Source organism: Heptranchias perlo, unplaced genomic scaffold (genome assembly GCF_035084215.1).
Source record: "Heptranchias perlo isolate sHepPer1 unplaced genomic scaffold, sHepPer1.hap1 HAP1_SCAFFOLD_613, whole genome shotgun sequence".
NCBI lineage: Eukaryota > Metazoa > Chordata > Chondrichthyes > Hexanchiformes > Hexanchidae > Heptranchias > Heptranchias perlo.
In genome coordinates this window covers 1-25,675 of record NW_027139637.1, presented here as the reverse complement: position 1 = coordinate 25,675, position 25,675 = coordinate 1, and the positions used below count along the sequence as shown (strand labels likewise).

At 45.6% G+C, this 25,675-nt stretch overlaps 1 protein-coding gene across 2 annotated transcripts in view; it reads right to left on the bottom strand.

Moving 5' to 3' along the window:
* The window catches only part of LOC137317336 (actin nucleation-promoting factor WAS-like), a 39,278-nt gene extending 16,405 nt beyond the window's left edge, over nt 1–22,873 (bottom strand). Inside the window, exons 1-2 of one of the 2 annotated variants that reach the window (XM_067980748.1) lie at nt 22,666–22,873; nt 10,921–11,061 (exon numbers count right to left, since the gene is read on the bottom strand). In XM_067980748.1, the coding sequence (XP_067836849.1) occupies nt 10,921–11,061; nt 22,666–22,761 (237 nt within the window). In that variant the 5' untranslated portion in view covers nt 22,762–22,873. The remainder of the gene's footprint in view (nt 1–10,920; nt 11,062–22,665) is intronic. The other variant, XM_067980747.1, reaches the window with a different exon arrangement.
* Nucleotides 22,874–25,675: the final 2,802 nt, after the last annotated feature.

Sequence of the window (25,675 nt, the reverse complement as noted above, 5' to 3'; positions counted from 1 at the left end):
GTGAAACCTTTTATAATAAATCTACCCTGTTATAATGAAACCTTTTATAATAAATCTACCCTGTTATAGTGAAACCTTTTATAATAAATCTACCCTGTTATAGTGAAACCATTTATTATAAATCTACCCTGTTATAGTGAAACCTTTTATAATAAATCTACCCTGTTATAGTGAAACCTTTTATAATAAATCTACCCTGTTATAGTGAAACCTTTTATAATAAATCTACCCTGTTATAGTGAAACCTTTTAGAATAAATCTACCCTGTTATAATGAAACTCTTTTATAATAAATCTACCCTGTTATAGTGAAACCTTTTATAATAAATCTACCCTGTTATAGTGAAACCTTTGATAATAAATCTACCCTGTTATAGTGAAACCTTTTATAATAAATCTACCCTGTTATAGTGAAACCCTTTATAATAAATCTACCCTGTTATAGTGAAACCTTTTATAATAAATCTACCCTGTTATAGTGAAACCTTTTATAATAAATCTACCCTGTTATAGTGAAACCTTTCATAATAAATCTACCCTGTTATAGTGAAACCTTTTATAATAAATCTACCCTGTTATAGTGAAACTCTTTTGTAATAAATCTACCCTGTTATAGTGAAACCTTTTATAATAAATCTACCCTGTTATAGTGAAACTCTTTTATAATAAATCTACCCTGTTATAGTGAAACCTTTTATAATAAATCTACCCTGTTATACTGAAACCCTTTATAATAAATCTACCCTGTTTTAGTGAAACCTTTTATCATAAATCTACCCTGTTATAGTGAAACCTTTTATAATAAATCTACCCTGTTATAGTGAAACCTTTTATAATAAATCTACCCTGTTGTAGTGAAACCTTTTATAATAAATCTACCATGTTATAGTGAAACTCTTTTATAATAAATCTACCCTGTTATAGTGAAACCTTTTGTAATAAATCTACCCTGTTATAGTGAAACCTTTTGTAATAAATCTACCCTGTTATAATGAAACTCTTTTATAATAAATCTACCCTGTTATAATGAAACCTTTTGGAATAAATCTACCCTGTTATAATGAAACTCTTTTGTCATAAATCTACCCTGTTATAATGAAACCTTTTGAAATAAATCTACCCTGTTATAGTGAAACTCTTTTATAATAAATCTACCCTGTTATAATGAAACCTTTTGTCATAAATCTACCCTGTCATAATGAATCCTTTTATAATAAATCTACCCTGTTATAGTGAAACCTTTTATAATAAGTCTACCCTGTTACAGTGAAACTCTTTTATAATAAATGTACACTGTTATAGTGAAACATTTTGTAATAAATCTACCCTGTTATAATGAAACCTTTTATAATAAATCTACCCTGTTATAGTGAAACCTTTTATAATAAATCTGCCCTGTTATAATGAAACCTTTTATAATAAATCTACCCTGTTATAGTGAAACCTTTTATAATAAAACTACCCTGTTATAGTGAAACATTTTATAATAAATCTACCCTGTTATAGTGAAACGTTTTATAATAAATCTACCCTGTTATAGTGAAACCTTTTATAATAATTCTACACAGTTATAGTGAAACTCTTTTATAATAAATCTACCCTGTTATAATGAAACTCTTTTATAATAAATCTACCCTGTTATAGTGAAACTCTTTTATAATAAATCTACCCTGTTATAGTGAAACCTTTTATAATAAATCTACCCTGTTATAATGAAACCTTTTATAATAAATCTACCCTGTTATAGTGAAACCTTTTATAATAAATCTACCCTGTTATAGTGAAACCTTTTATAATAAATCTACCCTGTTATAATGAAACCTTTCATAATAAATCTAGCTGTTATAGTGAAACCTTTTATAATAAATCTACCCTGTTATAGTGAAACCATTTATAATAAATCTACCCTGTTATAGTGAAACCTTTTATAATAAATCTACCCTGTTATAGTGAAACCTTTTATAATAAATCTACCCTGTTATAGTGAAACCTTTTATAATAAATCTACCCTGTTATAGTGAAACCTTTTAGAATAAATCTACCCTGTTATAGTGAAACCTTTTATAATAAATCTACCCTGTTATAGTGAAACCTTTTATAATAAATCTACCCTGTCATAGTGAAACTCTTTTATAATAAATCTACCCTGTTATAGTGAAACCCTTTATAATAAATCTACCCTGTTATAGTGAAACCTTTTATAATAAATCTACCCTGTTATAGTGAAACCCTTTATAATAAATCTACCCTGTTATAGTGAAACCTTTTATAATAAATCTACCCTGTTATAGTGAAACCTTTTATAATAAATCTACCCTGTTATAGTGAAACCTTTTATAATAAATCTACCCTGTTATAGTGAAACCTTTCATAATAAATCTACCCTGTTATAGTGAAACCTTTTATAATATATCTACCCTGTTATAGTGAAACTCTTTTGTAATAAATCTACCCTGTTATAGTGAAACCTTTTATAATAAATCTACCCTGTTATAGTGAAACTCTTTTATAATAAATCTACCCTGTTATAGTGAAACCTTTTATAATAAATCTACCCTGTTATACTGAAACCCTTTATAATAAATCTACCCTGTTTTAGTGAAACCTTTTATCATAAATCTACCCTGTTATAGTGAAACCTTTTATAATAAATCTACCCTGTTATAGTGAAACCTTTTATAATAAATCTACCCTGTTGTAGTGAAACCTTTTATAATAAATCTACCATGTTATAGTGAAACTCTTTTATAATAAATCTACCCTGTTATAGTGAAACCTTTTGTAATAAATCTACCCTGTTATAGTGAAACCTTTTGTAATAAATCTACCCTGTTATAATGAAACTCTTTTATAATAAATCTACCCTGTTATAATGAAACCTTTTGTAATAAATCTACCCTGTTATAATGAAACTCTTTTGTCATAAATCTACCCTGTTATAATGAAACCTTTTGTAATAAATCTACCCTGTTATAGTGAAACTCTTTTATAATAAATCTACCCTGTTATAATGAAACCTTTTGTCATAAATCTACCCTGTCATAATGAATCCTTTTATAATAAATCTACCCTGTTATAGTGAAACCTTTTATAATAAGTCTACCCTGTTACAGTGAAACTCTTTTATAATAAATGTACACTGTTATAGTGAAACATTTTGTAATAAATCTACCCTGTTATAATGAAACCTTTTATAATAAATCTACCCTGTTATAGTGAAACCTTTTATAATAAATCTACCCTGTTATAATGAAACTCTCTTATAATAAATCTACCCTGTTATAGTGAAACCTTTTATAATAAATCTACAGTGTTATAGTGAAACCTTTTATAATAAATCTACCCTGTTATAGTGAAACCTTTTATAATAAATCTACCCTGTTATAGTGAAACTCTTTTATAATAAATCTACCCTGTTATAGTGAAACCTTTTATAATAAATCTCCCCTGTTATAGTGAAACCTTTTATAATAAATCTACCCTGTTATAATGAAACCTTTTATAATAAATCTACCCTGTTATAGTGAAACCTTTTATAATAAATCTACCCTGTTATAGTGAAACCTTTTATCATAAATCTACCCTGTTATAGTGAAACCCTTTTATAATAAATCTACCCTGTTATAGTGAAACTCTTTTATAATAAATCTACCCTGTTATAGTGAAACCTTTTGTAATAAATCTACCCTGTTATAATGAAACGTTTTGTAATAAATCTACCCTGTTATAGTGAAACCTTTTATAATAAATCTACCCTGTTATAGTGAAACCCTTTTATAATAAATCTACCATGTTATAGTGAAACTCTTTTATAATAAATCTACCATGTTATAGTGAAACTCTTTTATAATAAATCTACCCTGTTATAGAACATAAGAACATAAGAACATAAGAAATTGGAGCAGGAGTAGGCCAATCGGCCCCTCGAGCCTGCTCCGCCATTCAATAAGATCATGGCTGATCTGATCCCAACCACAAATCTAAAGAACACAAGAAGTCGGAGCAGGACCCGGCCACATAGCCCCTGGGCCCTCTCCGCCACCCACAGGGCATTGACCGATCCGAACTCAGCTTCATGTCCAATTTCCTGCCCGCTCCCCATAACCCCTAATTCCCTTTACTTCTAGGAAACTGTCTATTTCTGTTTTAAATTTATCTAATGATGTAGCTTCCACAGCTTCCTGGGGCAGCAAATTCCACAGACCTACCACCCTCTGAGTGAAGAAGTTTCTCCTCATCTCAGTTTTGAAAGAGCAGCCCCTTATTCTAAGATTATGCCCCCTAGTTCTAGTTTCATCCATCTTTGGGAACATCCTTACTGCATCCACCCGATCAAGACCCTTCACAATCTTATATGTTTCAATAAGATCGCCTCTCATTCTTCTGAACTCCAATGAGTAGAGTCCCAATCTACTCAACCTCTCCTCATATGTCCGCCCCCTCATCCCCGGGATTAACCGAGTGAACCTTCTTTGTACTGCCTCGAGAGCAAGTATGTCTTTTCTTAAGTATGGAGACCAAAACTGTATGCAGTATTCCAGGTGCGGTCTCACCAATACCTTATATAACTGCAGCAATACCTCCTTGTTTTTATATTCTATCCCCCTAGCAATAAAAGCCAACATTCCGTTGGCTTTCTTGATCACCTGCTGCACCTGCATACCAACTTTTTGATTTTCTTGCACTAGGACCCCCAGATCCCTTTGTACTGCAGTACTTTCCAGTCTCTCGCCATTAAGAAAATAACTTGCTCTCTGATTTTTCCTGCCAAAGTGCATAACCTCACATTTTCCAATATTATATTGCATCTGCCAAATCTCCGCCCACTCACCCAGCCTGTCTATATCCCCTTGCAGGTTTTTTATGTCCTCCTCACTCTCTACTTTCCCTCCCATCTTTGTATCATCTGCAAATTTTGATATGTTGCACTCGGTCCCCTCCTCCAAATCGTTAATATAGATTGTAAAGAGTTGGGGACCCAGCACCGACCCCTGTGGAACACCACTGGTTACTGGTTGCCAGTCCGAAAATGAACCATTTATCCCAACACTCTGCTTCCTGTTCGATAACCAATCCTCCACCCATGCCAGAATATGACCCCCAATCCAGTGATTTTTTATAGTGAAACCTTTTATAATAATTCTACCCTGTTATAGTGAAACCCTTTTATAATCAATCTACCCTGTTATAGTGAAACTCTTTTATAATAAATCTACCCTGTTATAGTGAAACCTTTTATAATAAATCTACTCTGTTATAATGAAACATTTTATAATAAATCTACCCTGTTATAGTGAAACCTTTTATAATAAATCTACCCTGTTATAATGAAACCTTTTATAATAAATCTACCCTGTTATAGTGAAACCTTTTATAATAAATCTACCCTGTTATAATGAAACCTTTTATAATAAATCTACCCTGTTATAGTGAAACTCTTTTATAATAAATCTACCCTGTTATAATGAAACTCTTTTATAATAAATCTACCCTGTTATAATGAAACCTTTTATAATAAATCTACCCTGTTATAGTGAAACCTTTTATAATAAATCTACCCTGTTATAGTGAAACTCTTTTATAATAAATCTACCCTGTTATAGTGAAACTCTTTTATAATAAATCTACCCTGTTATAGTGAAACCTTTTATAATAAATCTACCCTGTCATAGTGAAACCTTTTATCATAAATCTACCCTGTTATAGTGAAACCTTTTATAATAAATCTACCCTGTTTGAGTGAAACTCTTTCATAATAAATCTACCCTGTTATAGTGAAACCTTTTATAATAAATCTACCCTGTTATAATGAAACCTTTTGTACTAAATCTACCCTGTTATAGTGAAACCTTTTATAATAAATCTACCCTGTTATAGTGAAACCTTTTATAATAAATCTACCCTGTTATAGTGAAACCTTTTATAATAAATCTACCCTGTTATAGTGAAACTCTTTCATAATAAATCTACCCTGTTATAGTGAAACCTTTTATAATAAATCTACCCTGTTATAATGAAACCTTTTATAATAAATCTACCCTGTTATAGTGAAAACTTTTATAATAAATCTACCCTGTTATAGTGAAACCTTTTATAATAAATCTACCCTGTTATAGTGAAACTCTTTTAGAATAAATCTACCCTGTTATAGTGAAACTCTTTTATAATAAATCTACCCTGTTATAGTGAAACCTTTTATAATAAATCTACCCTGTTATAGTGAACCCTTTTATAATAAATCTACCCTGTTATAGTGAAACCTTTTATAATAAATCTACCCTGTTATAGTGAAACCTTTTATAATAAATCTACCCTGTTATAGTGAAACCTTTTATAATAAATCTACCCTGTTATAGTGAAACCTTTTATAATAAATCTACCCTGTTATATTGAAACTCTTTTATAACAAATCTACCCTTTTTGAAGTGAACCCTTTTATAATAAATCTACCCTGTTATAGTGAAACTCTTTTATAATAAATCTACCCTGTTATAGTGAAACCTTTTGTAATAAATCTACCCTGTTATAGTGAAACCTTTTATAATAAATCTACCCTGTTATAATGAAACCTTTTATAATAAATCTACCCTGTTATAATGAAACCTTTTATAATAAATCTACCCTGTTATAGTGAAACCTTTTATAATAAATCTACCCTGTTATAATGAAACCTTTTATAATAAATCTACCCTGTTATAGTGAAACCTTTTATAATAAATCTACCCTGTTATAATGAAACCTTTTATAATAAATCGACCCTGTTATAGTGAAACCCTTTTATAATAAATCTACCCTGTTATAGTGAAACTCTTTTATCATAAATCTACCCTGTTATAGTGAAACCTTTATTAATAAATCTACCCTGTTATATTGAAACCTTTTATAATAAATCTACCCTGTTATAGTGAAACCTTTTATAATAAATCTACCCTGTTATAGTGAAACCTTTTATAATAAATCTACCCTGTTATAGTGAAACCTTTTATAATAAATCTACCCTGTTATAGTGAAACTCTTTTATAATAAATCTACCCTGTTATAGTGAAACCCTTTTATAATAAATCTACCCTGTTATAATGAAACCTTTTATAATAAATCTACCCTGTTATAATGAATACTTTTATAATAAATCTACCCTGTTATAGTGAAACCTTTTATAATAAATCTACCCTGTTATAGTGAAACCTTTTATAATAAATCTACCCTGTTATAGTGAAACCTTTTATCATAAATCTACCCTGTTATAGTGAAACCTTTTATAATAAATCTACCCTGTTATAGTGAAACCCTTTTATAATAAATCTACCCTGTTATAATGAAACCTTTTATAATAAATCTACCCTGTTATAGTGAAACTCTTTTTAATAAATCTACCCTGTTATAATGAAACCTTTTATAATAAATCTACCCTGTTATAATGAAACCCTTTTATAATAAATCTACCCTGTTATAGTGAAACCTTTTATAATAAATCTACCCTGTTATAATGAATCCTTTTGTAATAAATCTACCCTGTTATAATGAAACCTTTTATAATAAATCTACCCTGTTATAATGAATCCTTTTGTCATAAATCTACCCTGTTATCATGAAACTCTTTCATAATAAATCTACCCTGTTATAGTGAAACCTTTTATAATAAATCTACCCTGTTATCATGAAACTCTTTTATAATAAATCTACCCTGTTATAGTGAAACCTTTTATAATAAATCTACCCTGTTATAATGAATCCTTTTGTAATAAATCTACCCTGTTATAGTGAAACCTTTTATAATAAATCTACCCTGTTATAATGAAACCTTTTATAATAAATCTACCCTGTTATAGTGAAACCTTTTATAATAAATCTACCCTGTAATAGTGAAAACTTTTATAATAAATCTACCCTGTTATAGTGAAACCTTTTATAATAAATCTACCCTGTTATAGTGAAACCTTTTCTAATAAATCTACCCTGTTATAATGAAACCTTTTATAATAAATCTACCCTGTTATCGTGAAACCTTTTATAATAAATCTACCCTGTTATCGTGAAACCTTTTATCATAAATCGACCCTGTTATAGTGAAACCTTTTATAATAAATCTACCCTGTTATAGTGAAACCTTTTATAATAAATCTACCCTGTTATAATGAAAGCTTTTATAATAAATCTACCCTGTTATAGTGAAACTCTTTTATAATAAATCTACCCTGTTATAGTGAAACTCTTTCTAATAAATCTACCCTGTTATAGTGAAACTCTTTTGTAATAAATCTACCCTGTTATGGTGAAACCTTTTATAATAAATCTACCCTGTTATAGTGAAACCTTTTATAATAAATCTACCCTGTTATAATGAAAGCTTTTATAATAAATCTACCCTGTTATAGTGAAACTCTTTTATAATAAATGTACCCTGTTATAGTGAAACTCTTTCTAATAAATCTACCCTGTTATCGTGAAACTCTTTTGTAATAAATCTACCCTGTTATGGTGAAACCTTTTATAATAAATCTACCCTGTTATAGTGAAACCTTTTATAATAAATCTACCCTGTTATAGTGAAACCTTTTATAATAAATCTACCCTGTTATAGTGAAACCTTTTATAATAAATCTACCCTGTTATAGTGAAACTCTTTTATAATAAATCTACCCTGTTATAATGAAACCTTTTATAATAAATCTACCCTGTTATAGTGAAACTCTTTTATAATAAATCTACCCTGTTATAGTGAAACTCTTTTCTAATAAATCTACCCTGTTATAATGAATCCTTGAAAATAAATCTACCCTGTTATAGTGAAACCTTTTATAATAAATCTACCCTGTTATAATGAATCCTTTTATAATAAATCTACCCTGTTATAGTGAAACCTTTTATAATAAATCTACCCTGTTATAGTGAAACCTTTTATAATAAATCTACCCTGTTATAGTGAAACCTTTTATAATAAATCTACCCTGTTATAGTGAAACCTTTTATAATAAATCTACCCTGTTATAATGAAACCTTTTATAATAAATCTACCCTGTTATAATAAATCCTTTTATTATAAATCTACCCTGTTATAATGAAACCTTTTATAATAAATCTACCCTGTTATAGTGAAACTCTTTTATAATAAATCTGCCCTGTTATAGTGAAACCCTTTATAATAAATCTACCCTGTTATAGTGAAACCTTTTATAATAAATCTACCCTGTTATAGTGAAACTCTTTTATAATAAATCTACCCTGTTATAGTGAAACCTTTTATAATAAATCTACCCTGTTATAATGAAACCTTTCATAATAAATCTACCCTGTTATAGTGAAACCTTTTATAATAAATCTACCCTGTTATAGTGAAACCTTTTATAATAAATCTACCCTGTTATAGTGAAACCCTTTGTAATAAATCTACCCTGTTATAGTGAAACCTTTTATAATAAATCTACCCTGTTATAGTGAAACCTTTTATAATAAATCTACCCTGTTATAGTGAAACCCTTTTATAATAAATCTACCCTGTTATAGTGAAACCCTTTGTAATAAATCTACCCTGTTATAGTGAAACCTTTTATAATAAATCTACCCTGTTATAGTGAAACCTTTTATAATAAATCTACCCGGTTATAATGAAACCTTTGATAAGAAATCTACCCTGTTATAGTGAAACCCTTTATAATAAATCTACCCTGTTATAGTGAAACCTTTTATAATAAATCTACCCGGTTATAATGAAACCTTTTATAATAAATCTACCCTGTTATAGTGAAACCTTTTATAATAAATCTACCCTGTTATAGTGAAACCTTTTATAATAAATCTACCCTGTTATAATGAAACCTTTTATAATAAATCTACCCTGTTATAGTGAAACCTTTTATAATAAATCTACCCTGTTATAGTGAAACTCTTTTATAATAAATCTACCCTGTTATAGTGAAACCTTTTATAATAAATCTACCCTGTTATAGTGAAACTCTTTTATAATAAATCTACCCTGTTTTAGTGAAACCTTTTATAATAAATCTACCCTGTTATAGTGAAACCTTTTATAATAAATCTACCCTGTTATAGTGAAACCCTTTATAATAAATCTACCCTGTTATAGTGAAACCTTTTATAATAAATCTACCCTGTTATAGTGAAACCTTTTATAATAAATCTACCCTGTTATAGTGAAACCCTTTTATAATAAATCTACCCTGTTATAGTGAAACCTTTTATAATAAATCTACCCTGTTATAGTGAAACCTTTTATAATAAATCTACCCTGTTATAGTGAAACCTTTTATAATAAATCTACCCTGTTATAGTGAAACTCTTTTATAAGAAATCTACCCTGTTATAATGAAACCTTTTATAATAAATCTACCCTGTTATAATGAAACCCTTTATAATAAATCTACCCTGTTATAGTGAAACCTTTTATAATAAATCTACCCTTTTATAGTGAAACGCCCCTGTTATAGTGAAATGCCCCTTTTATAATGAAATGCCCCTTTTATAGTGAAATGCCCCTGTTATAATGAAATGCCCCTGTTATAATGAAATGCCCCTGTTATAGTGAAATGCCCCTGTTATAATGAAATGCCCCTGTTATAGTGAAATGCCCCTGTTATAATGAAATGCCCCTGTTATAGTGAAATGCCCCTGTTATAATGAAATGCCCCTGTTATAATGAAATGCCCCTGTTATAGTGAAATGCCCCTGTTATAGTGAAATGCCCCTGTTATAGTGAAATGCCCCTGTTATAATGAAATGCCCCTGTTATAATGAAATGCCCCTGTTATAATGAAATGCCCCTGTTATAGTGAAATGCCCCTGTTATAGTGAAATCTCTGTATTGTACAGCTACCATTGTAATGATACCCTCCTCTATTTTTCACTTATTATTAATCTTCTTGATGACGGATGATGGATTGTCCAGACCGAGGTTCAGACCTACCTTCAGACTGTAGACTCGGATGAAATATGACCTCCTCGGGTTGTCCTTAATGAAAGAGGCAACTCCACAGCATCTCATGGTCCATTGGTTGGTGCTGTTGGGCAGTGCCAGGTATACCTGGACCACCGTGGAGGCCAGCGTCTGCGGACAGAGCACACGACAAGGTAGCGGAGGAGGGTGTGGGAACGGTTCATAGTAACTGTAAGGACACATCTTTTTCCATCAGCACACACTGCAGGGACACACACGGGGCCGTACAGTCCCAGACAGGAGTGAATCGTTCCCTTTTACCCACTGTGTACTGTACAATGTACAGGAGCTGATACTGAGACACACACGGGCCGTACAGTCTCAGACCGGAGTGAATCGTTCCCTTTTACCCACTGTGTACTGTACAATGTACAGGAGCTGACACTGAGACACACACGGGCCGTACAGTCCCAGACAGGAGTGAATCGTTCCCTTTTACCCACTGTGTACTGTCCATGTACAGGAGCTGACACTGAGACACACACGGGGCCGTACAGGACCAGACAGGAGTGAATCGTTCCCTTTTACCCACTGTGTACTGTACAATGTACAGGAGCTGATACTGAGACACACACGGGCCGTACAGTCTCAGACCGGAGTGAATCGTTCCCTTTTACCCACTGTGTACTGTACAATGTACAGGAGCTGACACTGAGACACACACGGGCCGTACAGTCCCAGACAGGAGTGAATCGTTCCCTTTTACCCACTGTGTACTGTCCATGTACAGGAGCTGACACTGAGACACACACGGGGCCGTACAGGACCAGACAGGAGTGAATCGTTCCCTTTTACCCACTGTGTACTGTACAATGTACAGGAGCTGACACTGAGACACACACGGGCCGTACAGTCCCAGACAGGAGTGAATCGTTCCCTTTTACCCACTGTGTACTGTACAATGTACAGGAGCTGACACTGAGACACACACGGGCCGTACAGTCCCAGACAGGAGTGAATCGTTCCCTTTTACCCACTGTGTACTGTCCATGTACAGGAGCTGACACTGAGACACACACGGGGCCGTCCAGTCCCAGACAGGAGTGAATCGTTCACTTTTACCCACTGTATACTGTCCATGTACAGGAGCTGACACTGAGACACACACGGGGCCGTACAGTCCCAGACAGGAGGGAATCGTTCCCCTTTTACCCACTGTGTACTGTACAATGTACAGGAGCTGACACTGAGACACACACGGGCCGTACAGGACCAGACAGGAGTGAATCGTTCCCCTTTTACCCACTGTGTACTGTACAATGTACAGGAGCTGACACTGAGACACACACAGGCCGTACAGGACCAGACAGGAGTGAATCGTTCCCTTTTACCCACTGTGTACTGTACAATGTACAGGAGCTGACACTGAGACACACACGGGGCCGTACAGTCCCAGACAGGAGTGAATTGTTCCCTTTTACCCACTGTGTACTGTACAATGTACAGGAGCTGACACTGAGACACACACGGGGCCGTACAGTCCCAGACAGGAGTGAATCGTTCCCTTTTACCCACTGTGTACTGTCCAATGTACAGGAGCTGACACTGAGACACACACGGGCCGTACAGTCTCAGACAGGAGTGAATCGTTCCCTTTTACCCACTGTGTACTGTACAATGTACAGGAGCTGACACTGAGACACACACGGGGCCGTACAGTCCCAGACAGGAGTGAATTGTTCCCTTTTACCCACTGTGTACTGTACAATGTACAGGAGCTGACACTGAGACACACACGGGGCCGTACAGTCCCAGACAGGAGTGAATCGTTCCCTTTTACCCACTGTGTACTGTCCAATGTACAGGAGCTGACACTGAGACACACACGGGCCGTACAGTCTCAGACAGGAGTGAATCGTTCCCCTTTTACCCACTGTGTACTGTACAATGTACAGGAGCTGACACTGAGACACACACGGGGCCGTACAGTCCCAGACAGGAGTGAATCGTTCCCTTTTACCCACTGTGTACTGTACAATGTACAGGAGCTGACACTGAGACACACACGGGGCCGTACAGTCCCAGACAAGAGTGAATCGTTCCCTTTTACCCACTGTGTACTGTCCATGTACAGGAGCTGACACTGAGACACACACGGGGCCGTACAGTCCCAGACAGGAGTGAATCGTTCCCTTTTACCCACTGTGTACTGTACAATGTACAGGAGCTGACACTGAGACACACACGGGCCGTACAGTCCCAGACAGGAGTGAATCGTTCCCTTTTACCCACTGTGTACTGTACAATGTACAGGAGCTGACACTGAGACACACACGGGGCCGTACAGTCCCAGACAGGAGTGAATCGTTCCCCTTTTACCCACTGTGTACTGTCCATGTACAGGAGCTGACACTGAGACACACACGGGGCCGTACAGTCCCAGACAGGAGTGAATCGTTCCCTTTTACCCACTGTGTACTGTACAATGTACAGGAGCTGACACTGAGACACACACGGGCCGTACAGTCCCAGACAGGAGGGAATCGTTCCCTTTTACCCACTGTGTACTGTACAATGTACAGGAGCTGACACTGAGACACACACGGGGCCGTACAGTCCCAGACAGGAGTGAATCGTTCCCCTTTTACCCACTGTGTACTGTCCATGTACAGGAGCTGACACTGAGACACACACGGGGCCGTACAGTCCCAGACAGGAGTGAATCGTTCCCTTTTACCCACTGTGTACTGTACAATGTACAGGAGCTGACACTGAGACACACACGGGCCGTACAGTCCCAGACGGGAGTGAATCGTTCCCTTTTACCCACTGTGTACTGTACAATGTACAGGAGCTGACACTGAGACACACACGGGCCGTACAGTCCCAGACAGGAGGGAATCGTTCCCTTTTACCCACTGTGTACTGTCCATGTACAGGAGCTGACACTGAGACACACACGGGCCGTACAGTCCCAGACGGGAGGGAATCGTTCCCTTTTTATCTGCACTGTGGGGCCTCGCCCCTTCTCCTGGTGTCCTGCACCGTGGATATCGGACAGGCTGGAACGTCTGAGGAAGGAGCCAGCTTGAGAAACCAAATCACCTTTTCTGACTTCTCCAAATGGAATCACCAGAAGAAGATGATTGCAGAAAACCGCAAGGGAAATCTTCTCAAATAACAAATTGCCAGCAGAAGGAAAGAACTCCCGTTTCTCCAGGGCCTCTCACCATCTCAGGACGTCCCAGAGCTTCACAGACAATGAAGTACTTTCTGAAGTGTGGTCACTGTTGTAATGTGGGAAACGCAGCAGCCAATCTGCGCACAGCAAGATCCCACAAACAGCAATGTGATAATGACCCAGATCATCTGTTTTTTAGTGATGTTGGTTGAGGGATAAATATTGGCCTCAGGACCCCGGGGAGAACTCCCCCTGCTCTTCTTCCAATAGTGGCCGTGGGATCTTTTACATCCACCTGAGAGGGGCAGACGGGGCCTCGGTTTAATGTCTCATCTGAAAGACGGCCCCTCCGACAGTGCGGCGCTCCCTCAGTACCGCCCCTCCGACAGTGCGGCGCTCCCTCAGTACCGACCCTCCGACAGTGCGGCGCTCCCTCAGTACTGCCCCTCCGACAGTGCGGCGCTCCCTCAGTACTGACCCTCCGACAGTGCGGCGCTCCCTCAGTACTGACCCTCCGACAGTGCGGCGCTCCCTCAGTACTGCCCCTCCGACAGTGCGGCGCTCCCTCAGTACTGACCCTCCGACAGTGCGGCGCTCCCTCAGTACTGACCCTCCGACAGTGCGGCGCTCCCTCAGTACTGCACTGGGAGTGTCGGCCTGGATTATGGGGCCCGAGTCTCTGCAGTGGGGGCTCGAACCCTCGACCTTCTCACCCAGAGGCGAGCGTGAGGCCCGCTGAGCTATGAAGAAGGGGTCCGTGGCACAGGGGGAGGTGGCTGAAGAGGGACAATGGCCTTTTGGACTCAATGAACCTGTACCTAACCTGGGTAGGCCCAAATATCATATACAGGGGACGGGGGGCTTATTCCCTTCACTCCTTTACCCCCACTCACTCCCCCGAACATCCTTGCAGCTCTTGCAAAGTGCACGTGCGTGGGAATGTGGAGCGAGGAACAAGGATTGGACAAGGCCGCGATGCCCCCTGTATGCGAATAGCCGGCCAAACGTCCCGCTGTAAACTCATGAAGGGTCCCCTTGGTCGAGATGCCGTGAATGTAGCTGTGTCTCGAGGGATTACAAGCAGAAAAAAGGCTGCATCGAGCCCCCGGACGCCAGGTAGCTGTGGGGAGCCGAGCTACAAGGCTTGGGGCGGGGGAGCAGCTGATTCGTCAACGCGGAGGCCCAGAACGGAGCCAGAGCGAGGAACACAGGAAGTGGTGTGAACAGAACCCGCCTGATTCACAGCTGGGTGTAAACAGGAAACACCTCAAAATACAAGAGCAGAACAAGCAAGAGAACATTTCCTCTCCAGTAACTGACTGTACCTGACCTGGGAGTGTTTGATGGGACAGTGGAGAGGGAGCTTTACTCTGTATCTAACCCTGTACCTGCCCTGGGAGTGTTTGATGGGACAGTGTAGAGGGAGCTTTACTCTGTATCTAACCCTGTACCTGCCCTGGGAGTGTTTGACGGGACAGTGTGGAGGGAGCTTTACTCTGTATCTAACCCTGTACCTGCCCTGGGAGTGTTTGACGGGACAGTGTAGAGGGAGCTTTACTCTGTATCTAACCCTGTACCTGCCCTGGGAGTGTTTGATGGGACAGTGTAGAGGGAGCTTTACTCTGTATCTAACCCTGTACCTGCCCTGGGAGTGTTTGATGGGACAGTGTAGAGGGAGCTTTACTCTGTATCTAACCCTGTACCTGCCCTGGGAGTGTTTGATGGGACAGTGCAGAGGGAGCTTTACTCTGTATCTAACCCTGTACCTGCCCTGGGAGTGTTTGATGGGACAGTGTAGAGGGAGCTTTACTCTGTATCTAACCCTGTACCTGCCCTGGGAGTGTTTGATGGGACAGTGTAGAGGGAGCTTTACTCTGTATCTAACCCTGTACCTGCCCTGGGAGTGTTTGATGGGACAATGTAAAGGGAGCTTTACTCTGTATCTAACCCTGTACCTGCCCTGGGAGTGTTTGATGGGACAGTGTAGAGGGAGCTTTACTCTGTATCTAACCCTGTACCTCCCCTGGGAGTGTTTGATGGGACAGTGTAGAGGGAGCTTTAGTCTCGCTGGGGTACGGGTCCCACAGACACCGACTCTCACTGGGGTACGGGTCCCACAGACACCGACTCTCACTGGGGTACGGGTCCCACAGACACCGACTTTCACTGGGGTACGGGTCCCACAGACACCGACTCTCACTGGGGTACGGGTCCCACACACACCGACTCTCACTGGGGTACGGGTCCCACAGACACCGACTCTCACTGGGGTACGGGTCCCACACACACCGACTCTCACTGGGGTACGAGTCCCACACACACCGACTCTCACTGGGGTACGGGTCCCACAGACACTGACTCTCACTGGGGTACGGGTCCCACACACACCGACTCTCACTGGGGTACGAGTCCCACACACACCGACTCTCACTGGGGTACGGGTCCCACACACACCGACCCTCACTGGGGTACGGGTCCCACAGACACCGACTCTCACTGGGGTACGGGTCCCACAGACACTGACTCTCACTGGGGTACGGGTCCCACAGACACCGACTCTCACTGGGGTATGGGTCCCACAGACACTGACTCTCACTGGGGTACGGGTCCCACAGACACGGACTCTCACTGGGGTACGGGTCCCACACACACCGACTCTCACTGGGGTACGGGTCCCACACACACTGACTCTCACTGGGGTACGGGTCCCACAGACACCGACTCTCACTGGGGTACGGGTCCCACAGACACTGACTCTCACTGGGGTACGGGTCCCACAGACACTGACTCTCACTGGGGTACGGGTCCCACAGACACCGACTCTCACTGGGGTACGGGTCCCACAGACACCGAGTCTCACTGGGGTACGGGTCCCACACACACCGACTCTCACTGGGGTACGGGTCCCACAGACACCGACTTTCACTGGGGTACGGGTCCCACAGACACCGACTCTCACTGGGGTACGGGTCCCACACACACCGACTCTCACTGGGGTACGGGTCCCACAGACACCGACTCTCACTGGGGTACGGGTCCCACACACACCGACTCTCACTGGGGTACGGGTCCCACAGACACTGACTCTCACTGGGGTACGGGTCCCACAGACACCGACTCTCACTGGGGTACGGGTCCCACAGACACCGAGTCTCACTGGGGTACGGGTCCCACACACACCGACTCTCACTGGGGTACGGGTCTCACACACACCGACTCTCACTGGGGTACGGGTCCCACAGACACCGACTCTCACTGGGGTACGGGTCCCACACACACCGACTCTCACTGGGGTACGGGTCCCACACACACCGACTCTCACTGGGGTACGGGTCCCACACACACCGACTCTCACTGGGGTACGGGTCCCACAGACACCGACTCTCACTGGGGTACGGGTCTCACAGACACTGACTCTCACTGGGGTACGGGTCCCACAGACACTGACTCTCACTGGGGTACGGGTCCCACAGATACCGACTCTCACTGGGGTACGGGTCCCACAGACACCGACTCTCACTGGGGTACGGGTCCCACAGACACCGACTCTCACTGGGGTACGGGTCCCACACACACTGACTCTCACTGGGGTACGGGTCCCACAGACACCGACTCTCCCTGGGGTACGGGTCCCACAGACACTGACTCTCACTGGGGTACGGGTCCCACAGACACCGACTCTCCCTGGGGTACGGGTCCCACAGACACTGACTCTCACTGGGGTACGGGTCCCACAGACACTGACTCTCACTGGGGTACGGGTCCCACACACACCGACTCTCACTGGGGTACGAGTCCCACACACACCGACTCTCACTGGGGTACGGGTCCCACACACACCGACCCTCACTGGGGTACGGGTCCCACAGACACCGACTCTCACTGGGGTACGGGTCCCACAGACACTGACTCTCACTGGGGTACGGGTCCCACAGACACCGACTCTCACTGGGGTATGGGTCCCACAGACACTGACTCTCACTGGGGTACGGGTCCCACAGACACGGACTCTCACTGGGGTACGGGTCCCACACACACCGACTCTCACTGGGGTACGGGTCCCACACACACTGACTCTCACTGGGGTACGGGTCCCACAGACACCGACTCTCACTGGGGTACGGGTCCCACAGACACTGACTCTCACTGGGGTACGGGTCCCACAGACACTGACTCTCACTGGGGTACGGGTCCCACAGACACCGACTCTCACTGGGGTACGGGTCCCACAGACACCGAGTCTCACTGGGGTACGGGTCCCACACACACCGACTCTCACTGGGGTACGGGTCTCACACACACCGACTCTCACTGGGGTACGGGTCCCACAGACACCGACTCTCACTGGGGTACGGGTCCCACACACACCGACTCTCACTGGGGTACGGGTCCCACACACACCGACTCTCACTGGGGTACGGGTCCCACACACACCGACTCTCACTGGGGTACGGGTCCCACAGACACCGACTCTCACTGGGGTACGGGTCTCACAGACACTGACTCTCACTGGGGTACGGGTCCCACAGACACTGACTCTCACTGGGGTACGGGTCCCACAGATACCGACTCTCACTGGGGTACGGGTCCCACAGACACCGACTCTCACTGGGGTACGGGTCCCACAGACACCGACTCTCACTGGGGTACGGGTCCCACACACACTGACTCTCACTGGGGTACGGGTCCCACAGACACCGACTCTCCCTGGGGTACGGGTCCCACAGACACTGACTCTCACTGGGGTACGGGTCCCACAGACACCGACTCTCCCTGGGGTACGGGTCCCACAGACACTGACTCTCACTGGGGTACGGGTCCCACAGACACTGACTCTCACTGGGGTACGGGTCCCACACACACCGACTCTCCCTGGGGTACGGGTCCCACAGACACTGACTCTCACTGGGGTACGGGTCCCACACACACCGACTCTCACTGGGGTACGGGTCTCACAGACACTGACTCTCACTGGGGTACGGGTCCCACAGACACTGACTCTCACTGGGGTACGGGTCCCACAGATACCGACTCTCACTGGGGTACGGGTCCCACAGACACCGACTCTCACTGGGGTACGGGTCCCACAGACACCGACTCTCACTGGGGTACGGGTCCCACACACACTGACTCTCACTGGGGTACGGGTCCCACAGACACCGACTCTCCCTGGGGTACGGGTCCCACAGACACTGACTCTCACTGGGGTACGGGTCCCACAGACACCGACTCTCCCTGGGGTACGGGTCCCACAGACACTGACTCTCACTGGGGTACGGGTCCCACAGACACTGACTCTCACTGGGGTACGGGTCCCACACACACCGACTCTCCCTGGGGTACGGGTCCCACAGACACTGACTCTCACTGTGGTACGGGTCCCACACACACCGACTCTCACTGGGGTACGGGTCCCACACACACCGACTCTCACTGGGGTACGGGTCCCACAGACACCGACTCTCACTGGGGTACGGGTCCCACAGACACCGACTCTCACTGGGGTACGGGTCCCACAGACACTGACTCTCCCTGGGGTACGGGTCCCACAGACACTGACTCTCCCTGGGGTACGGGTCCCACACACACCGACTCTCACTGGGGTACGGGTCCCACAGACACTGACTCTCCCTGGGGTACGGGTCCCACACATACCGACTCTCACTGGGGTACGGGTCCCACAGACACCGACTCTCACTGGGGTACGGGTCCCACACATACCGACTCTCACTGGGGTACGGGTCCCACAGACACCGACTCTCACTGGGGTACGGGTCCCACAGACACCGACTCTCACTGGGGTACGGGTCCCACAGACACCGACTCTCATTGGGGTACGGGTCCCACAGACACCGACTCTCACTGGGGTACGGGTCCCACAGACACTGACTCTCACTGGGGTACGGGTCCCACAGACACCGACTCTCACTGGGGTACGGGTCCCACAGACACTGACTCTCACTGGGGTACGGGTCCCACAGACACCGACTCTCACTGGGGTATGGGTCCCACAGACACTGACTCTCACTGGGGTACGGGTCCCACAGACACGGACTCTCACTGGGGTACGGGTCCCACAGACACCGACTCTCACTGGGGTACGGGTCCCACAGACACCGACTCTCACTGGGGTACGGGTCCCACAGACACCGACTCTCACTGGGGTACGAGTCCCACACACACCGACCCTCACTGGGGTACGGGTCCCACAGACACCGACTCTCCCTGAGGTACGGGTCCCACGGACATTGACCCTCACTGGGGTACGGGTCCCACAGACACCGACTCTCACTGGGGTACGGGTCCCACAGACACCGACTCTCACTGGGGTACGGGTCCCACACACACCGACTCTCACTGGGGTACGGGTCCCACAGACACTGACTCTCACTGGGGTACGGGTCCCACACACACCGACTCTCACTGGGGTACGGGTCCCACAGACACTGACTCTCACTGGGGTACGGGTCCCACAGACACTGACTCTCACTGGGGTACGGGTCCCACAGACACCGACTCTCACTGGGGTACGGGTCCCACAGACACCGAGTCTCACTGGGGTACGGGTCCCACACACACCGACTCTCACTGGGGTACGGGTCCCACACACACTGACTCTCACTGGGGTACGGGTCCCACACACACCGACTCTCACTGGGGTACGGGTCTCACACACACCGACTCTCACTGGGGTACGGGTCCCACAGACACCGACTCTCACTGGGGTACGGGTCCCACACACACCGACTCTCACTGGGGTACGGGTCCCACACACACCGACTCTCACTGGGGTACGGGTCCCACACACACCGACTCTCACTGGGGTACGGGTCCCACAGACACCGACTCTCACTGGGGTACGGGTCTCACAGACACTGACTCTCACTGGGGTACGGGTCCCACAGATACCGACTCTCACTGGGGTACGGGTCCCACAGACACCGACTCTCACTGGGGTACGGGTCCCACAGACACCGACTCTCACTGGGGTACGGGTCCCACACACACTGACTCTCACTGGGGTACGGGTCCCACAGACACCGACTCTCCCTGGGGTACGGGTCCCACAGACACTGACTCTCCCTGGGGTACGGGTCCCACAGACACTGACTCTCACTGGGGTACGGGTCCCACACACACCGACTCTCACTGGGGTACGGGTCCCACACACACCGACTCTCACTGGGGTACGGGTCCCACAGACACCGACTCTCACTGGGGTACGGGTCCCACAGACACCGACTCTCACTGGGGTACGGGTCCCACAGACACTGACTCTCCCTGGGGTACGGGTCCCACAGACACTGACTCTCCCTGGGGTACGGGTCCCACACACACCGACTCTCACTGGGGTACGGGTCCCACAGACACTGACTCTCCCTGGGGTACGGGTCCCACACATACCGACTCTCACTGGGGTACGGGTCCCACAGACACCGACTCTCACTGGGGTACGGGTCCCACACATACCGACTCTCACTGGGGTACGGGTCCCACAGACACCGACTCTCACTGGGGTACGGGTCCCACAGACACCGACTCTCACTGGGGTACGGGTCCCACAGACACCGACTCTCATTGGGGTACGGGTCCCACAGACACCGACTCTCACTGGGGTACGGGTCCCACAGACACTGACTCTCACTGGGGTACGGGTCCCACACACACCGATTCTCACTGGGGTACGGGTCCCACAGACACCGACTCTCACTGAGGTACGGGTCCCACAGACACCGACTCTCACTGAGGTACGGGTCCCACAGACACCGACTCTCACTGGGGTACGGGTCCCACAGACACCGACTCTCACTGGGGTACGGGTCCCACAGACACTGACTCTCACTGGGGTACGGGTCCCACACACACCGACTCTCACTGAGGTACGGGTCCCACAGACACCGACTCTCACTGAGGTACGGGTCCCACAGACACCGACTCTCACTGGGGTACGGGTCCCACAGACACCGACTCTCACTGGGGTACGTGTCCCACAGACGCCGACTCTCACTGGGGTACGGGTCCCACGGACACTGACTCTCACTGGGGTACGGGTCCCACAGACACTGACTCTCACTGGGGTACGGGTCCCACACACACTGACTCTCACTGGGGTACGGGTCCCACACACACCGACTCTCACTGGGGTACGGGTCCCACAGACACGGACTCTCACTGGGGTACGGGTCCCACACACACCGACTCTCACTGGGGTACGGGTCCCACAGACACCGACTCTCACTGGGGTACGGGTCCCACAGACACCGACTCTCACTGGGGTGCGGGTCCCACAGACACCGACTCTCACTGGGGTACGGGTCCCACAGACACCGACTCTCACTGGGGTACGGGTCCCACAGACACCGACTCTCACTGGGGTACGGGTCCCACAGACACTGACTCTCATTGGGGTACGGGTCCCACCCACACTGACTCTCACTGGGGTACAGGTCCCACCCAGGTATCCGCTCTTCCTGTGTGAGTCCCGACAGCTGAGATTCAGTCGACAGCTCGGGCCGGTGACTCTGAGTCTTGTGGGCCCTTCTGTGCCTCTCAGATCCCGTCGCTCCCCTTTTGCCCCCCCCCCTGAGACTCACCACATTCCTCCGTCCCAGTAGCTCCAAGAGGACCTGATTCTCCTGCTCGGTCAGCAGCTGCGACTGGACATTTTCTTGCCTCTGGCCTCTGCTCATGGTTCCGGCCTGGCTGGCTGCAGCGTTCAGTAAATCCCCTTTCTCTCCGCAGCTACTTCCTCACTGCGCAGTGCAGACGAGCCTCAGGAAGTCGGCTCTGACCACAGGCACTGCGAGGAGCTCACAACGTGACTCGAGCAGTGCATGGGGCCGAGACACCTCCCAAACCGAGGCTTTTCTCCATCCTTGCGTTCGATCCCTCCACGGCCCTCCTCACCCCCCCGCCTCCCTGTCTCTGTAACCTCCTCCAGCCCCTACGACCCTCCCAGGTCTCTGCGCCCCTCCAATTCCGGCCTCTTGTCCATCCCCCCGATTCCCATCGCTCCACCATTGGCGGCCGTGCCTTCAGCCGCCTCGGCCCGAAGCTCTGGAATTCCCTCCCTGAACCTCTCCGCCTCTCTCTCCTCCTTTAAGACGCTCCTTAAAACCTCCCTCTTTGACCGAGCTTTTGGTCGCCTGTCCTAATATCTCCTCAGGTGACTCGGTGTCTGATTTCCGTTCCTGTGAAGCACCTCGGGGATGTTTTACTCTGTTAAAGGCACTGGATAAATGCAGGTTATCTTGCACAGAGCAGACACCAGATCCCTTCCGAGCTGGCTCCCCCCTCCCATTCATTCATCCATCACTTATCTCCGACCTTCGAACACAGCAATCCGACAAAATTCCTCCCTCAGTAGTCTCCAGGATTCTTCGGTAAGGATTTCTCCCCACCCAGCCTCCCGTTACCCTCCCTCCCACCCCACTCCTCTCCCGCCCGAGGCTGGGGCCGAGTTCCCAGGGAGCCTCATGTGTTTATCCAGCTTCCCCTTAAATCCATCTCTGTTATTCCCCTCAACCACTCCCTGTGGGAGTGAGTTCCACATTCTCACCACTCTCTGGGTAAAGAAGTTTCTCCTGAATTCCCGATTGGATTTATTACTGACTATCTTATATTTACGGCCCCGAGTTCTGGTCTCCCCCACAAATGGAAACATCTTCTCTACGTCTACCCTATCGAAACCCCTTCATAATTTTAAAGACCTCGATCAGGTCACCCCTCAGTTTTCTCTTTTCTAGAGAAAAGGGCCCCAGCCTGTTCAGTCTTTCCTGATAGTTAGAACCTCTCAGTTCTGATATCATCCTTGTAAATCTTTTTTGCACCTTCTCCAGTGCCTCTATATCCTTTTTATAATATGGAGACCAGAACTGTGCACAGTGCTCCAAGTGTGGTCTAACCAAGGTATATGGAGAACAGAACTGTGCACAGTGCTCCAAGTGGGGTCTAACCAAGGTATATGGTGACCAGAACTGTGCACAGTGCTCTGAGTGTGGTCTAACCAAGGTATATGGAGACCAGAACTGTGCACAGTGCTCCGAGTGTGGTCTAACCAAGGTATATGGAGACCAGAACTGTGCACAGCGCTCCAAGTGGGGTCTAACCAAGGTTCTATTCGAGTTTGACATAACGTCTCTGCTTTTCAATTCTATCCCTTTAGAAATGAACCTCAGTTGCTTAAAAACACCCCAGAAGGAAAGGACAGAGAGCACACACACACACACACACATGATACGACTGGAGCTCGGTGTTTTTTTATTGGGCTAAATTGCCGATAAATCTACATGACATTCAGCCTTGGAATCCCTCTCCGCGAACAGCTTGGAACGACAAACGGAGAAGGCAAACATGCGGATTTGAGACGAGAAGGGAGGTGAGGGAGGGGGGTGATGGTGGGGGAAGAGAGCGAGAGAGAGAGGCGGGGAGGGAACAAAGATTAGAAGGACTTTACTGACAGCCCTTGCATATATCCATAATATTGCTTTAAGTTATAGAGTGCATCGGCTCGGAATCTAATTCCCATTTTGCCGTGATCATGGAGGCACCTTGTTCGGGTGAGAGGGTAATGCCCGCGCCCCTCTCTAGGCAGCTCCCCATCTTCTTGCTGCGGTCGGGATTGTGCTATGTACATATATACAATCCTTCATCCGCTCCCTCCCTCCCTCCGGCTCTCTTCCCCGCCCTTCGAAGTCTTGCCGTCCGCCATTTTCCCATCCCCCCCCCCCCCCGCACACAGCCGGCCCTCCAGTCCCACAAAAGGTCGTGCGGGCGTCACCACGCCCTGCGTCTCGCACGCAACCCTCCTCCCTCCCACCTCCTCGCGGGGGGCACGGGAGACCTCCGCCCGCGGCCTGAAGTTTACAATCGCTCGCGGCCAGACGGAGCTCGGGCAGGTCCGACGGGCGGGCGGGCCGGGGTGGGGGGTGCGGGGGAGGGCCTTAAAGGGACAGAACGGCTTGGCAGCTGAATGTCGTAAACGCAGGTTAATCACGCATGTAAATATATATATTAAAAACTTCTGATCCGCGGACATGCTTTCATAACCGGTTATCGGCCGAACAGTACACACATCCACATGGAAAATCAGATCTCCCACCCCCCCGTGGTCCCTGCTCCCTGGGGTAGGGGGGAGAGGGATGGAGAGGGGTGATACATAGAGGCTGAAGGGGTTCGTTCCTCCCTGTACCTCCTGCACTGGACCCATGCACATTGCTGCTTTATCTATGTAACATGCCTCATGTTTGCTAGTGATTGGCATTCGATGGTCCTGCTCTCGTCGGTTTGATTGTCAGGGGGTCTGTGACACGGCATGCAACGGGAAGTCTGGGGCAGTTTCACATGCGCAGGAGATCCCAGTCCTGTTTATCGTGTGTCTCTCACAGTGTGCGGGAAAAAAATAAATCCGATTTCAGCAGCGGCGACCGTCACGCCCGTCACCTGTCCGCAACGGCCAACGGCAAACTCACACTTCACTCCGGCAGATTGAGTTGAAAATACCGTTTCTGTCGGGCGAGAGGGAAGCAGAAAAAAGAACCAAAAGACAAGCTCTCTCCCTCTCTCTCTTGCTCTCTCTCTTTTTCTTTCTCTCTCTTTCTTTCA